The 14,361-nt window shown below is 40.2% G+C and overlaps 1 protein-coding gene across 5 annotated transcripts in view; it reads left to right on the top strand.

The window, feature by feature from the left end:
- LOC122680184 (C-type lectin domain family 2 member D11-like) overlaps positions 1 to 10,201 on the top strand; it is a 29,007-nt gene extending 18,806 nt beyond the window's left edge. For 4 of the 5 annotated variants that reach the window (XM_043881274.1, XM_043881271.1, XM_043881275.1 and 1 more), the window contains 4 exons: positions 2,691 to 2,819; positions 5,390 to 5,565; positions 6,156 to 6,262; positions 7,729 to 10,201. In XM_043881274.1, coding sequence (XP_043737209.1) covers positions 2,691 to 2,819; positions 5,390 to 5,565; positions 6,156 to 6,262; positions 7,729 to 7,849 — 533 coding nt within the window. In that variant the 3' untranslated portion in view covers positions 7,850 to 10,201. Of the gene's footprint in view, positions 1 to 1,780; positions 2,592 to 2,690; positions 2,820 to 5,389; positions 5,566 to 6,155; positions 6,263 to 7,728 lie in introns of those variants that run through there. The other variant, XM_043881270.1, reaches the window with a different exon arrangement.
- Positions 10,202 to 14,361: the final 4,160 nt, after the last annotated feature.

Genomic DNA, 14,361 nt, shown 5'->3' with positions numbered 1-14,361 from the left:
CTATGAGTTTTGACACATACATATAATCATGTGGCCACAACACAATGAGGGTACACCCCAACATACACACATGCTCTCTGTAAATATTTCTTTTCTCTCTCCTCATCATTTGGCAACCAATGATTTGTTTTCTTTTTTGATGCTCTTGCTTTTGAAGAATGCCTACAAAGTCAGGCATTTTTCACCAGCTTATTTGCATTTGAAATTCATGTATATTGTACTGTATATCAATAATGTAGACTTAATAAGGAGAGACATTATTCACAAGGACTTTCACAATAAGGAACACCCTCTGAAAAACGTTCTCATTTTTAAGTAAGGAAAGAAGGGGAACAAAACACTTCATGGGGAAGGGAGAGCGAGGTGGAAGAGCAGGTGGCATTTCCAAAGTCACACTTCTCAATTGTTTTCTGGCGACATGAGGTCATGATCACATATGAGTTGGGAAGCATCTCACTCTCTTCTTTAGTGCCTTTTTACATTTTCAGGCAATCCAGAGTTCTGTTGGTCTTTGGGGAGGAGAAAGTCTCAGTAAAATTTACAGAGCCAAAGCAAAAAAATAAATTATCAATTGTGAGCATGGGGTTAAGTTTTTCTTTTTTTTTTTTTTAGTACAAAGAGGTCTTTATTTACCTTTTTTCCCAGCTGAAGGATATTTGAATTGTTGCCAGGTTTTGGTGACAATACTTAAAGTTATTATAAATTTTCATGTATAGGTTTGTGTGTAAATGGAAATTTCCATTCCTCTTGCATGGATACCCAGAGATGGCATTGCTAGGGCATATGGTGAGGTTATGTTTGCCTCACCTCACTGCCAAGCTGTTTTCCAAAGTGGCTGTACTGTTGCATTTTCAATAGTTTATGAGAATTCCATTTGTATCATTTCTTCACCATTATTTAGATTTGTTGTTTTATTTGCCACTCTGATACACATCTTGTGGCAGCTCACTGTATTTTTGTCCCTAGTGACTGGTTGGAGCTTTCCAGGTGGCTCAGGGGTATAAAGAATCCCCCTGCCAAGCAGAACATGTAGGTTTGATCCCTGGGTTGGGAAGATCCCCTGGAGAAGGAAATGAAAAACCATTCCAGAATTCTTGTTTGGGAAATCCCATGGACATAGGAGCCAACTCCTATAGACAGAAAAGCCTGGCAGGTTACGGTCCATGGAGTCACAAAACAGTCAGACAAGGTTTAGAAGCTAAACAACAACAACTGGTTGTGTTGGTTTCTTGATTCATGGGAGCCAGCAGGAGTGATAGGAGCTGCCTATGGGCATGCGAGTCCACAGTCCCTAGGGTGAAAGGTGGCCTGGGTTACCAGGAGCCTTCCAGGAGCCTAATGTCACAGGAATCACTTGGCTCCCTGGAGCTGGCAGGCACTGGGGAGAGGGGGGCCTCAGTTAGTGAGTCTGCAGGCTGTCACCCAGGGCTGCAGGAGTCAGACTGATGTGAGGCTAGAGCAGGTAGACCTGGAATCTGTAGTGAAGTCAAACGCTGCTTTACTCTCCTTTCCCACAGGGAGAGGGTCTCTGTCTGTGCTGGACTGCTGAGTCCTGAGGGCAGGGTTTGGGGGGCCTGGTCCCCAGGAGTTCACCAGGAGCCAGGGGACACAGGAGGCCCACCTGGAGCTGCTGGAATTGGCAGGTGCAGCGGGGAGACAGGAGCCTGGCTCCTAGGAGCCCACAGGAAGCCCGGGCTGGATGCTGTCTGAGGTTGCATTGTCTGCTGGGATTGCTGCAGTGCAAGGAGCTGGGGTGAGGCAGGGGTGGGTGTGCCTGGAATCCTTGGCTCTGGGGAAGGTATATTCACGTGCAGATAATTTTCAAATTAATATTTCTACTGGGAGGTGAATGGATACCACATCTAGAAACACTTTAACTTCTTTCTAATCTCTATATGTCTTTTATTTTTCTTGCATGTTTGGCACTGATAGTCAAACCTCTAGTAAAATGTTCAATTGGATTGGTGAGAACAGACATCCTTGCCTTGTTCCTGACCTTTAGAGGAAGGCATTCACTTTTTCACCATTAAGTATCATTTTAGCTGTGCTATTTCTATGAAAAGTGAAAGTTCAATTCATAATATGTTGGGCTTTGTTGTTTTGGATGACTCTTACATTTCCCCACATTTTATGTCTATGCATGCATGCTAAATCACTTCAGTCATGTCCAACTCTGGGCGACCCTATGGACAGCAGCCCACCATCCTCCTCTGTCCACGGGATTCTCTAGGCAAGAATACTGGAGTGGATTGCCATTTCCTTCTCCTTTTATGTCTGTATCGATGGTCATATCCTTTCTCTTCTCTTCTTCTGTTAATATGATGAATTATATTGATTAGTTCTCTAATGCGCCTCTTAGAACTTCTAACCAAATTTGTTATTTATGGAGGTAAATTTGGATTGTGTGTATGTTTTGTTTTCATTCTGGTTTCTAGTCTGTCTGTTTCTTACTCTCTTATTAGCTCTTCTTACAATAACTGGAAGACTCTCCAGGGGAAAAATACTGTTTCTCTTATCTCTGGGTTGCTTTTCAGCCGTGGCCATCTCTCCTGGATGTGGACCTTTTGTGAGGGATTTTGGCAATAGGGGAGGTGAGGTACAGCTGATTTTACATGTGGATTCTGTGATACATTTAAGTTTTTCTTTCTAATGCTTCCATGAGATTGAGATTATGACATTTCCATTTACAGGTCAAGATTTCCAAAAGAAATGCCTAGCAATTGTATCTCCTGTTACACCTGCCAAGCTTTACTGCTGCATCGTGATTATCTTTGTGCTTATAGCTCTAAATGTGGTGTTACTTTTCACTTCTGTGGCAGGTGAGTTACCTGTTCTCCAAGCCATACCATGCTCTTTGCACATTCACATTGTAAATAAATATTTATTGAGCTCCATTATGTGCCAGGGTGTGTGAAATGCTTGAGGTATATCAGTGAACAAAACACAAAAAATTCCCTGTCCCAGGGAACTCCTATTCTATTAATAGCAGGAAGATGCAGATATTATAATATAGAGTAACAGATTGAGATGAATATAAGTGTCCAGGGAAAGCCTCCTTGAGAAGATGATTTTCAGCAAACTTGAAGGAGATGAAGGAGCCGCTGGGCATGTGGGGAACGCATTCCAGATGGCAGGAACAAGTAGAATGAAAGGAGAAATCTCCTGGCAGATTTGGTGAACAGCACCGAGGCTTCTACAGTTGAAGCAAAGTGAGAATGAGGAAGAGTAATGGGCTAGGGGTCAGGGAGGTCACAGCCTAGTGAGTCAGGTAAGGACTTTGGCTTTTAATCTGAGTGCAGTGGGGGGTATCAGGAAGAGGGAAATTGTAGGAGAGGAATGCCATGATCTGAATTTCATTGTAGAATAAAACCATTGTGACTGTTATATCGAGAACAGACTGTTGGAAGAAAAGTTAGACTTTGGGAACATCTACTAGGGTAAACTTATAGAAATCCACACCAGAGCGGACCATAGCTTGGCCCTGGGGGTAACAGTGGAGGTGGGACCTGGTGTCAGAATCTATCTTGAAAGTTGAACCAACAGTATTTCCTGTCATATTAGATAAGGGAGGAAAAAGTGAGGTTAGGAAGCAAAAGCATGTATTCTTCCCACAGCCTATACTCTGATATCTTGCTGGTTGGTTTCAGAGCATCTCACAAGGGCCCAAATATTTTTATACATATTTAACAGAAATACATATAAAATAGCATTTCCAGAAACACTGGAAATACTACATTGTATTTTTGGTACTAAAATCAATAGTTGAACTATGCCATGTTTTGTCTACTGGAGGGTTTTATACCCCTAAGAGATGTATCATAGTAAAATCTAGGAAAGGTAAGGAGTTTGCCTTACTTATGTCAGGAGTAAGAAGGACTGATATTAAGGAAGATGTGGGGAAAGGGAAATCTGTATGATGCTAGGAAAGAATACTACAGAAATTAAATGCTACAGAAATTGATTTCCTTAAAACCATTAGTGTCCATGGACCCCTGGGAAGTGAGATGCACAGATTCTCTGCTCGAAGATCAGTGGATTGATGGCTTTTGTGCCTGAGATAAGACTGTTAGTGATGACTCTGGGGAGGCAATAATCAAATACAATATGTACTTCAAGACTGACCTCAGGGGTAAAAAGTCACCATATAAAATATATATATATATATATATATATATATATATATATTCATATATTAGTTTTCACAGAACATTCTTTCCAAGACAAACTCTCAAGCTAATAAAATCATTTAGGAAAATCAACTACCACTAGCTTGCACTCTGCAAGTGACCACAGATCTCAATATTGCATTCTCCAAGAAACCAGAAAGAGAAAATAGAGCTTGGAAAAGTCTGCCGTTTCGGAAAGCAGTAAAGTACAATCACATTTCCACACAGTGAGTAGCAGTTGGTGTTTTATAAGTGGTTAAAGCTGGTAGCATTTCAAGAGGCATTAGAAATATCAGTTGGAAGTGCATTACAGCTCAGCAATTCTGCATATAACCCAGAGTTGGGTGGCATCCATAGAGAGTGTTTAGTACATAGACAAGCACCTGAGAATGTGACTCTGGAAGCAAAATAATATGAAATTATGTACCGAATGGTGCCAAAATACATATAAAATAAAACTGCATTCTGATAAACAAATGTATTGCGCATGGAAGACATTTCTGACAATCTGTCTGCCTGTGGAAAGTAGGTCCTGTAGAGCTTTTAAGAAAAACAAAATGCTATTTGCAGAGCCATAAAGTACAAGAGTCTAGTTTATATTTGGCCATGTTTTTCTTCAAACTCTTCATTTTGGAATTTAGTTTTGCTGTACTTACATATATGAATACCTGTGTGTGTATATGTATATACATACATAATTTAAAAAAAAAGAAAAGAAAAGACCAACCTCAGGATGGTGAGTGGAATAATAGGTAAAAGGCATAAGAAAATTTATTTATTATGTTCACTGTGTCTGTCCAACTTTTAGTGAGCAGCAGAGAGCTGGTTCCACAAATCTATATGTAATGAATGGTGCCAACATACATATAAAGAAAAACTATTCTTTGGGAAAAACAGATGAGTTTGGACTTGGAAGACATTTCTAATAATCTCTCTACCTATAGAAAGTAGCCCCTGTTCAGGTTTTGAGAAAAGCAAAATGCGTTAGCCAAGGCCATAGAAGTACAAGAGTCTAGTTGTTCTTTGGCATGCTTTTCTTCAAACCCCTCATTTTGGAATTTAGTTATACTGTACCTACATATACATGCACACACATGTATATATGTATATATTAATACATACATATGTTAAAAAAGACAGACCTCAGGATGGTAAGTGGAAAATAGATAAAAGGGATGAGAAAATTTATTTGTTATGCTTTACTATGTCTGTTCAACTTTTAGTGAGGAGCAGAAAGCCAGACTCACACGTTCTGTATGTCCCCTGCCCAAAAGAATGGATTGGATTTGGGCGTAAGTGTTTTTATTTTTCTGAAGACTCGAAGAATTGGACATTCAGTCAGACATTTTGTACTTCACGTGAAGCTGTTCTTGCTCAGTTTGAAACCGAGGAGGAGCTGGTAAGAAATATTTTTGGATCATGTTCTTTGTTGAATACTTAGCCCCTGATAAGGATGTAGGCTGCACAGGGTGACAGCTGAAAAAAGAGGAAGAATCCCATTCCAGGCAGGCTTGGGGGCTTGGAGTGCATATTAGTGCCTGATATTTCCTGGGTATGTTCTCTACCTGGAACCCTGTGAGACAATTTAGACACATTCTCTCATGTAATCCTCATGGTTAACCTTCAAATTAGATATATTGTTCCCATTGTAAAAAGAAGTCTGGTAATCATGCAATTTATCACCCAAAGTGGGACATTTTGGGGAGTGAAAGTGACAATATTATGCAGGAAGTGACAGTATTATGTTGGCACCACAGGCAGAACCTGGGACTTTCCCAGTCAAATTGGGATGTGTGATCACTTTAATGTAATTTAGGATCAGAGACACTTGAGTGACTTAAGCTGAGAACTAGGGACTAGTCTTCTCCCTTCAGTGTCTAAGCTTCTCAGTCTTACCAGCTGTCATCCAAGGAGAGAAGGCTGGGGGGAAGAGGACTCAAGGGTAACATGAAGGAGACATGTGTTTTTGCTTTCTGTGTTTTATAATAGAACTTTCTCAAAAGATACAAAGACCCTTTTGACCATTGGATTGGCCTTAGCAGAGAATCATCACATCATGCTTGGAAGTGGACAGACAACTCTACATATAATACGTCGTAAGTTTCTAGAGTGCCTTTTGTTCTATTTATATGTGGTTATGGGTGAGAGATGTATTTATGGCAATGTAAATTTAATATCATGGAAAGTTTGCTGTACTGTGAGGTATAAAATAGAAATCCTTTGTATGCTCTTCTGTTTACTATCTGTGCCTTGGGAAAACTTTACATATCATGTTTTTAGTTGAAATCCTTAGCATGATGACGACATTGGACATAGTTCTTCCGCTTTCACCCACTGACTTAAACTGTGCTGAAATCCGTATTTAGAATGTAGAGAGAACAGCTGAGGTACTCTGGGATCCTACAGTCTTGGAAAGCCACTGAAGAATTAGTATCCACAGACCCTCAGTTCACTCTGCCAGCTGCTCTATTCATTCCTAAAAGGAAGATCATCAGAGAACCAGGGGGAATCCCTCCTGTGATAATTTATCCCTGGAAGGAACTTAGTAACACATCTTGGGTTGTGAACACTTCAGTGGGAATGTTTTAAATGTAACCATTACTTTGGAGCCTAGAGAATATAAGGGGCAATCACTTCCCTCAATCAAAGCTAAGCCTGTTTAAGAATTTGCTAGTAAGCACATATGTTTATTTTCACCCATGTATGAACCAGGTCAGAAGAACACTGAAAATCATGTTCCCTGAAAGCTAATTAAAATAATCAGTAAAAGATCAAAAATAAGAATAGAAAAGAGTTTTGTCTGAGCTAAGTTGAGGACTAGCCCACTTCCCAAATTGACTCTGAGAAACTGCTTCAGAGAAACAGGGTTTCTGGCCTTGTCTTATGTGTTGTCAGAAATGAAAACATTAAACAAGTCAGGGTTACATTCCTTCAAGGTTTCGCTTAAAAAAAAAAAAGAATAGACCAGCAAGTACACAGTGGGTCGACACGGCATTTTCACCTGGGAAGGGAGTCTTACCATCGAAGGAGGACCAGCGTTGGTATCTCAAGAAGAGGGACATTTAAATTTTCTTTTTAATTTGGACATTCTTTACTTCTGGTCAGTGTGCCCTTTTGTTTAATAATTAAAGTAGATGTACAGTGGATGTTTAATATGACACAAACAGACTATTTTATACCATAAAATTCAAGTTAAGTCATGTATAAACCAGAATGACTTACCAATATTTCAATATGTGACCATTTCTTTTATCACCACCCATGGCAGCAGTTCACTTGGCTGCAACAGTGAGCCCTAGTTAAATACCTAGTCAACAACATAACTGAATTTGGGATGGATGATGATAATCTTCCAATATTCCAGCAGGGACTTTGAGAATATAAAAGCAACTGAATACAGAAATCATCTATATTTACTCAGAAGCCTTATGAACAACAGATTTTCATTTTTCTCTTGTCCACATTAAAAATACCTGGAGTCGGGGGTACTGAAGATTATAGAGGAGGAATGAATGGAGATGTCCAGGCTATGCTTTTTTAATATTTTCGTGTTTGGTTTTAGGTTCGGCATGACAGGAGATGGGGAACGTGGCTACCTGAATGACCTTGGAGTTAGCAGTGCCAGAAGTTATACAGAAAGAAAATGGATTTGCAGCAAACAAATAACATCTCCATGTCCTTAAATTCTTCAAGTCCTTTTTAGGGATCACACACCATCCCTAAGAGATGCATTAAAAATTGTTTTATAAATGTTTCATAAAATTTTTTTATAAATGTTTATATATACATTATAAACAGTTGCCCTGTTGCTTGCTCTGCCAAAAATATCAGGAATATTTATTGATAGTGTTTGGTAACCCCACAGAAGCAAGCTATACTTGCATGAGATAGAAATTTGGAAGAGATTCTAAATTAAGTAGGTGTTAAATAATATGAGTTGATATTTATGTCTTGAACCCATAAATATGAAAGAATTCCCTTTTTTCCATACAAACAGCATTTTATTTGCACACATGGGACCACAATAATGACTATGATAGCTAAAACCATGCACAATTATTTTAATAACCAATGAGAAATATTACAATTGGTTAACACATTCAAAATTCCCTGACTGTCTGTTCCACATGTACATGGTCACTTTTTTTGGACTTCCTGGTGGCACAGTGGATAACAATCTGCCTCCCAATACAGCAGATACAGGTTCCAGCTCTGGTCCAGGAAGATTCTGTACCCCACACAGCAGCGAGGCTCCTGTGCCACTACTACTGAGCCCGCTCTCTAGAGCCCATGAGCCACAACTATGAGCCCGAGAGCTACAACTACTGAAGCCCCACGCCTAGAACCTGTGCTCACTGCAGGAGATGTCACCGCAATGAGAAATCCACACACTGCAGTCATGGTCCAGTGCAGCCAAAACTTAATAATTAATTAAGTAAATTAAGAAAACATATATAGAGAGAAAATTTTAATGCTACTAAGACAAGGCACTTCCATGGTGGAAGTCCAATAATAATAATAATAAATTATCTATTTACCACAATAAGTAGGAAACGAAAGAAATCATAAAATGGGGCAGGGGTGGGGAGAAGCAAGCAAACAAACTAGATTTTACAAGCTGAAATGAATATCAAAGATCCCACATGCTGCAACTAAGATCTGGGGCAGCCAAAAAATTTCAAAAATTACGAAGACTAATCTTTATTTCAGACTCCATATTTTAAGGCATTAGAAATACTGTAAAGGTGCCTTTTATGCTTTAATTCTCAGTGTTTCTGTTTTATTTATTTTTTTCTATTTTTTTTCCGTTTATTTTTGTTAGTTGGAGGCTAATTACTTTACAATATTCTAGTGGTTTTTGTCATACATTGACATGAATCAGCCATAGATTTACATGTATTCCCCATTATTACAGTGTGCTAAGTAAATATTATATCTATAAACAAATACCAATCTGTTTTTTACACTATTGGATTTTAAAAATCCTGCTCTCACCCCATTTAAATCAAAAATAGTGAATTGCCTCCTCTCATTACCCATGTGATACTCAGTCTCACAAATGTTTATGTATGGTTGAGGTTTAGAAACAGAATGTTTTAGATATTTACAGTATGAGCAGCACTGTACTAATGAGTCCAGAAATGGACTAAGTAGCAATTTATAATGCATCTTCTGTCTTTATGTATTGGGTTGTCCAGTGAATAAATCTTACAGAATAGAAAATCCAAATGACATTCTTGGCCAACCCAGGGCTTCCATTTCTCCCATCTCAGTGGTGTGCTTCCCAGTTTCTTCTTTTTTTGTTTCTGATTTTGATCTACCACCATATTCCAATAAACATTGTGTTAATTTCAGGAGTGCAGCAGGGTGAATCCGCTGGACATGTACATGTATCCACGCTTTTTTAGATTCTTTCCCTACAGGAATTGATGCAGTATAGAGTTTCCCTGGGCAATGCATTATTCCTGACCAATTGTCTATTTTACAGAGAGTGCTGTGTGTCTGTCAGTCTCAGTCTCCCAATTTATCCCTCCACACCCCTTTACACCCCTTTACCACCTGGTAACTCTAAGTTTGATTTCTACATCTATGACTCTATTTCAGTTTTGTAGATAAGTTTTTTAGATTCCATGTATAAGCGATATCGTATGTTTGCCATCAATTTCTCCTTGTAATTTAATTTAATTTTGAAGATATTTAGTTTTGTATCTATTTATATATATTATATATTTATATTATATATAATATATATACTTTTATATACTTTAAATTATGTATTTGATGCTTTTTGTCTTAGAGTCCCTTTTACCTCAGGTTTTGTAAGATGAATGAATTATGTCTAGTTCACTTCCGTGTCCTCAGAGACTAGTACAGCGTCTCAAGTACAGAATGTTCTAAACATCCCTGTGAATATATAATGTCTTCCTGACTTTGAGGTGTTGCCCTGTTTGCCTGGTTTCTGCTAATTTTGTGATAAAGAAAGATAAATTTTCACAGAAATCTGGAAAGTAAAATAAAGCAATCAGTAAAATTTATATTGGTAAACTTGGTGTGATTAACTTACAAATGATGTTTGAGTCAAACTGTGACCCTAACTGACTTAGTATTCTTTTACAAGCTAGCTTCATTAACATAAATTAGGAGAACAGCATATGAGTAAAACATACTGGTTTGTCAAGTTGGTTCTGAGTCTTAGGCAGAACCCACTTGAAGACAGAGTCTAGGGTAAATACATAGTACATTAACATAGCTGAAGACAAACATTTCCATAAGAACAATGCATTGGTTAGCTCAAAGTTTGAGAAAAGTTAAATTCAGGTGGAGCCAGGTGTCATCATGGCACCTTTTAAAGAGATTTTAAGAGAAACCTCCTTTTAAATTGATACAGAGAAGGGGAAGAAATCTAACACTTGTTTGTTTCTTCCTGCCTCTTTAGAGAGAGAGAAAAAATGTCTGACACTTACAGCCTATTTCCTCTCTTTGGAGACCCCTGGCCTTCCTGCTTGTTACCCTCTCATTGTGACCTTTATAAATTACCTCAAAGCAGAGGTACTTCACATGAAAAAGAAATAGATCACCAGTTTCACTGGCTAGTTTAAAGATTCAAATGAGGTAACAGATGAAATTCTCTTGTTACTCTATTTGACTCCATAAATATTTAATACATAGTTTTTTTTCCATCATAGCTCTATGGAAATGAAAGTAAAAATAGAGGCAATAACATTTTGTTATTTTTTTGTGATGGGTGTTAGATCAGCATCTAATTTGTGTATATGTGTGTGTGTGTGTGTATGTTTAACTGTTCAAGTATCATTTGTTGAAAAGACTACTTTCTCTCCATAGTATTTGTAGCCATGCGTTCCGGGAAACAAACGCACTCAGAAGTAGTGAAAGTGAAGTCGCTCAGTCGTGTCCGACTCTTTGCGACCCCATGGACTGTAGCCTACCAGGCTCCTCCATCCATGGGATTTTCCAGGCAAGAGTACTGGAGTGGGTTGCCCCTTCCTTCTCCAGAGTATCTTCCCAACCCAGGGATCGAACCCAGGTCTCCTGCATTGTAAGCAAGACGCTTTACCATCTGATCCACCAAGGAAGTCCTACAATGCAGATAGTGGAGTGCAGTTTATATACAACGGTGGGCCCAAGGCAGAGTCTCCTCTTAGCCAAGAACCCCAACTAGTTTTTATGAAAACCTTTTATACCCTAAGTGTACGTGCTCAAACCCACCTCCCCAGATTCCTTGAAACTAGTCTGGACAAGGTAAAAGAGAGGTACAATCAAGGTTAAACCTTGATTCATGTGTCATAGCCTAGATAGTTAAACAGTGGACATTTATCAATAGTCATGTGGTCATACCTTGATAAGCATAATGGATTTACGACTTTCTTCTGTTAAATATATAATTAGCATATTCTTTTAGGCAACGGAGAGTCTAGGTACAAGTCCTGAGACTCCTTCATCCAGGGGCTCTGGTTTTCCATTAATATGTCATTTCCATAGATACTGGGCATATAGCTCAAAGTCCACAGTCAGGCCCAAGATGGAGTCCTGCTTTCAAGATGAATTCCTTATTGCCAAAGTCAGACTTAAATTGAAGAAAGTGGGGAAAACCACTAGACCATTCAGGTATGACCTAAATCAGATACCTTACAATTATACAGTGGAAGTAACAAATAGATTTAAGGGACTAGATTTGACAGAGTGCCTGATGAACTATGGATGAATGTTCATGACATTGTACAGGAGACAGGGATCAAGACAATCCCCAAGAAAAAGGAATGCCAAAAAGCAAAATGGCTGTCTGAGGAGGCCTTACAAATAGCTGTGAAAAGAAGAGAAGTGAAAAGCAAAGGATAAAAGGAAAGATATACCCATTTGAATGCAGGGTTCCAAAGAATAGCAAGGAGAGATAAGAAAGCCTTCCTCAGGGATCAGTGCAAAGACATAGAGGAAAACAGAGGCGGTCCTAAGATGGCAGAGGAATAGGATGGGGAGACCACTTTCTCCCCAACAAATTCATCAAAAGAACATTTGAACACTGAGAAAATTCCACAAAACAACTTCTGAATGCTGGCAGAAGACATCATGCACCCAGAAAGGCAGCCCACTGTCTTTGAAAAGAGGTAGGACAAAATGTAAAAGACAAAAAGAGAAAAAAGAGGTAGGGATGGAGATCCGTCCCTGGAAGGGAGTCTTAAAAAAGAGAGAAGTTTCCAAACATCAGGAAACACTCTCACCAGCGGGTCTGTGGCAAGTCTTGGAATCTCAGAGGGCAACATAACTGGGAGGAAAAATAAATAAATAAATAATTAATTAAAACCCACAGATTACGTGTCTAATGGCAACTCCCAGCAGAGAAGCAGCCCAGACGCTCACATCTGCCACTAGCAAGCGGGGGCTGGACAGGGAGGCATAGGCTGTATTGCTTAGGGTAAGGACCGGGCCTGAATGCCCCGAGGGCAATCTGAGGGAACTAACTTGAAATAGCAACCCAGACTGTGGGATAGCTATCCCGCAAAAAGCCCTAACCTAAGACACTGCCAGGCCCACTCACAGAACAAAGGACTGAGCAGAGCTAACCGGCTGTGGACCAGCCCATCCCCAACCGGAGACTGGCAGGTGAGGGCAACCAGAGCCGGAAGGGGCCAATTGCGGCTCCAGAGAGGCATCCTCTTCCAAACTGCAAGCAGGCTTCCTTGCTAACCAAGACTTCTTGGGATTCTGGACAGTCGGCATCTGCCGGGAGGGTCACAGCCAGAGATCAGCTCCCCAGAAGAGTCACACGGCACACCTGAGAAGGCGCGCCCGTAGTACACCCAGAAAACGGAGCAGTCGGGACAGGGGAGGTGATAAGACGCAGCTTCCAACTCGGGGTGACTGCGCTTGCCAAGCACCTGGTCACCTGAGCTGCTCGGACCTGGGAAGGGCACAAAACGCAGCCCGAAGTCTGCGCCTTTGTGGAGTACCCGAGAACCTGAACCTGAGCGGCTTAGACCTGGGAAAGGCATGCAACCCAGGGCCCGCCTCAGACAGTTCCCAGCAGAGCAACCTAGAGCCTGAGAAGTGTAGACCGGGAAAGCACACACGCCGTGAGTGGGGGGCAAACCCAGTGTGGCCGAGACACGGTGAGCACTCCCCACACGCACCAGTGACATTTGTTTGCAGTGTTCCTCCCTCCCCACAGCACGACTGAACAAGTGAGCCTAAAAAAGTGACCACCACGGCCCCCTTGTGTCAGGGCAAAAATTAGACACTGAAGAGACCAGCAGACAGGAAAAGCTAAAATAACAGCGGGAAGTGCTTTGGAAGTGACAGGTGCAATAGATTAAACCCTGTAGTTAGCACTGACTACATAGGAAGGGGCCTATAGATCTTGAGAAGTATAAGCCAGATCAAGGAACCATCTGAGACTGAACTGACCCCACACTGTCTGCAAGAGCTCCAGAGAATGTCCTAGATATATTTTTACTATTATCATTTTTTAAATTTAAAAAATTGTTTTTTTTTAATTTTTAAGTCCTCTATTACTCCTTTAATTTTCCTTTTTATAACCTACTATTACCTTGCAAAGAAATCCCTATTTTTAAATCAAACTTCATATATATATATGTTTTATAATTTTTGTAATTTTGTTTTGTTTTTTTAATATTGTATTTTTGAGAATCTAACCTCTACTCTAGATTTTTAATTGTTGCTTTTTGGTATTTGTTATCAATTTTGTACCTTTAAGAACCCAATCTTCAGTATCCATTTTTACCTGGGAGTGAGATTACTGGCTTGATTGCTCTCTCCCCCTTTTAACTCCCCCTTTTCTCCACCAGGTCGCCTCTATTTCCTCCCTCCCCCTCCTTTTCTCTACCCAACTCTATGAATCCCTTTGTGTGTTCTGGGCTGTGGAGAATATTTAGGGAACTGATAACTGGCTGGATCTGTCTCTCTCCTTTTGAGTCCTCCTTTTATCCTCCTGGCCACCTTTGTCTCCTTCCTCCCTCTTCTTTTCTCTGTGTAACTCTGTGAACATCTCTGAGGGATCCAGACTGTGGAGAGCACATAGGGAAGTGATTACTGGCTAGCTTGCTCTCTCCCCCTTTGATTCTCCCTTCTCCTCCTGGTCACCTCTATCTCCCTCCTCTCTCTTCTCTTCTCCGTGTAACTCTGTGTACCTCTCCGGGTGTCCCTCACTGTGGAGAAACTT

This window comes from Cervus elaphus, chromosome 22, assembly GCF_910594005.1.
Source record: "Cervus elaphus chromosome 22, mCerEla1.1, whole genome shotgun sequence".
Lineage (NCBI taxonomy): Eukaryota > Metazoa > Chordata > Mammalia > Artiodactyla > Cervidae > Cervus > Cervus elaphus.
Note: the sequence above shows the minus strand (reverse complement) of the source record. Positions and strands in the feature narration are given on the sequence as shown.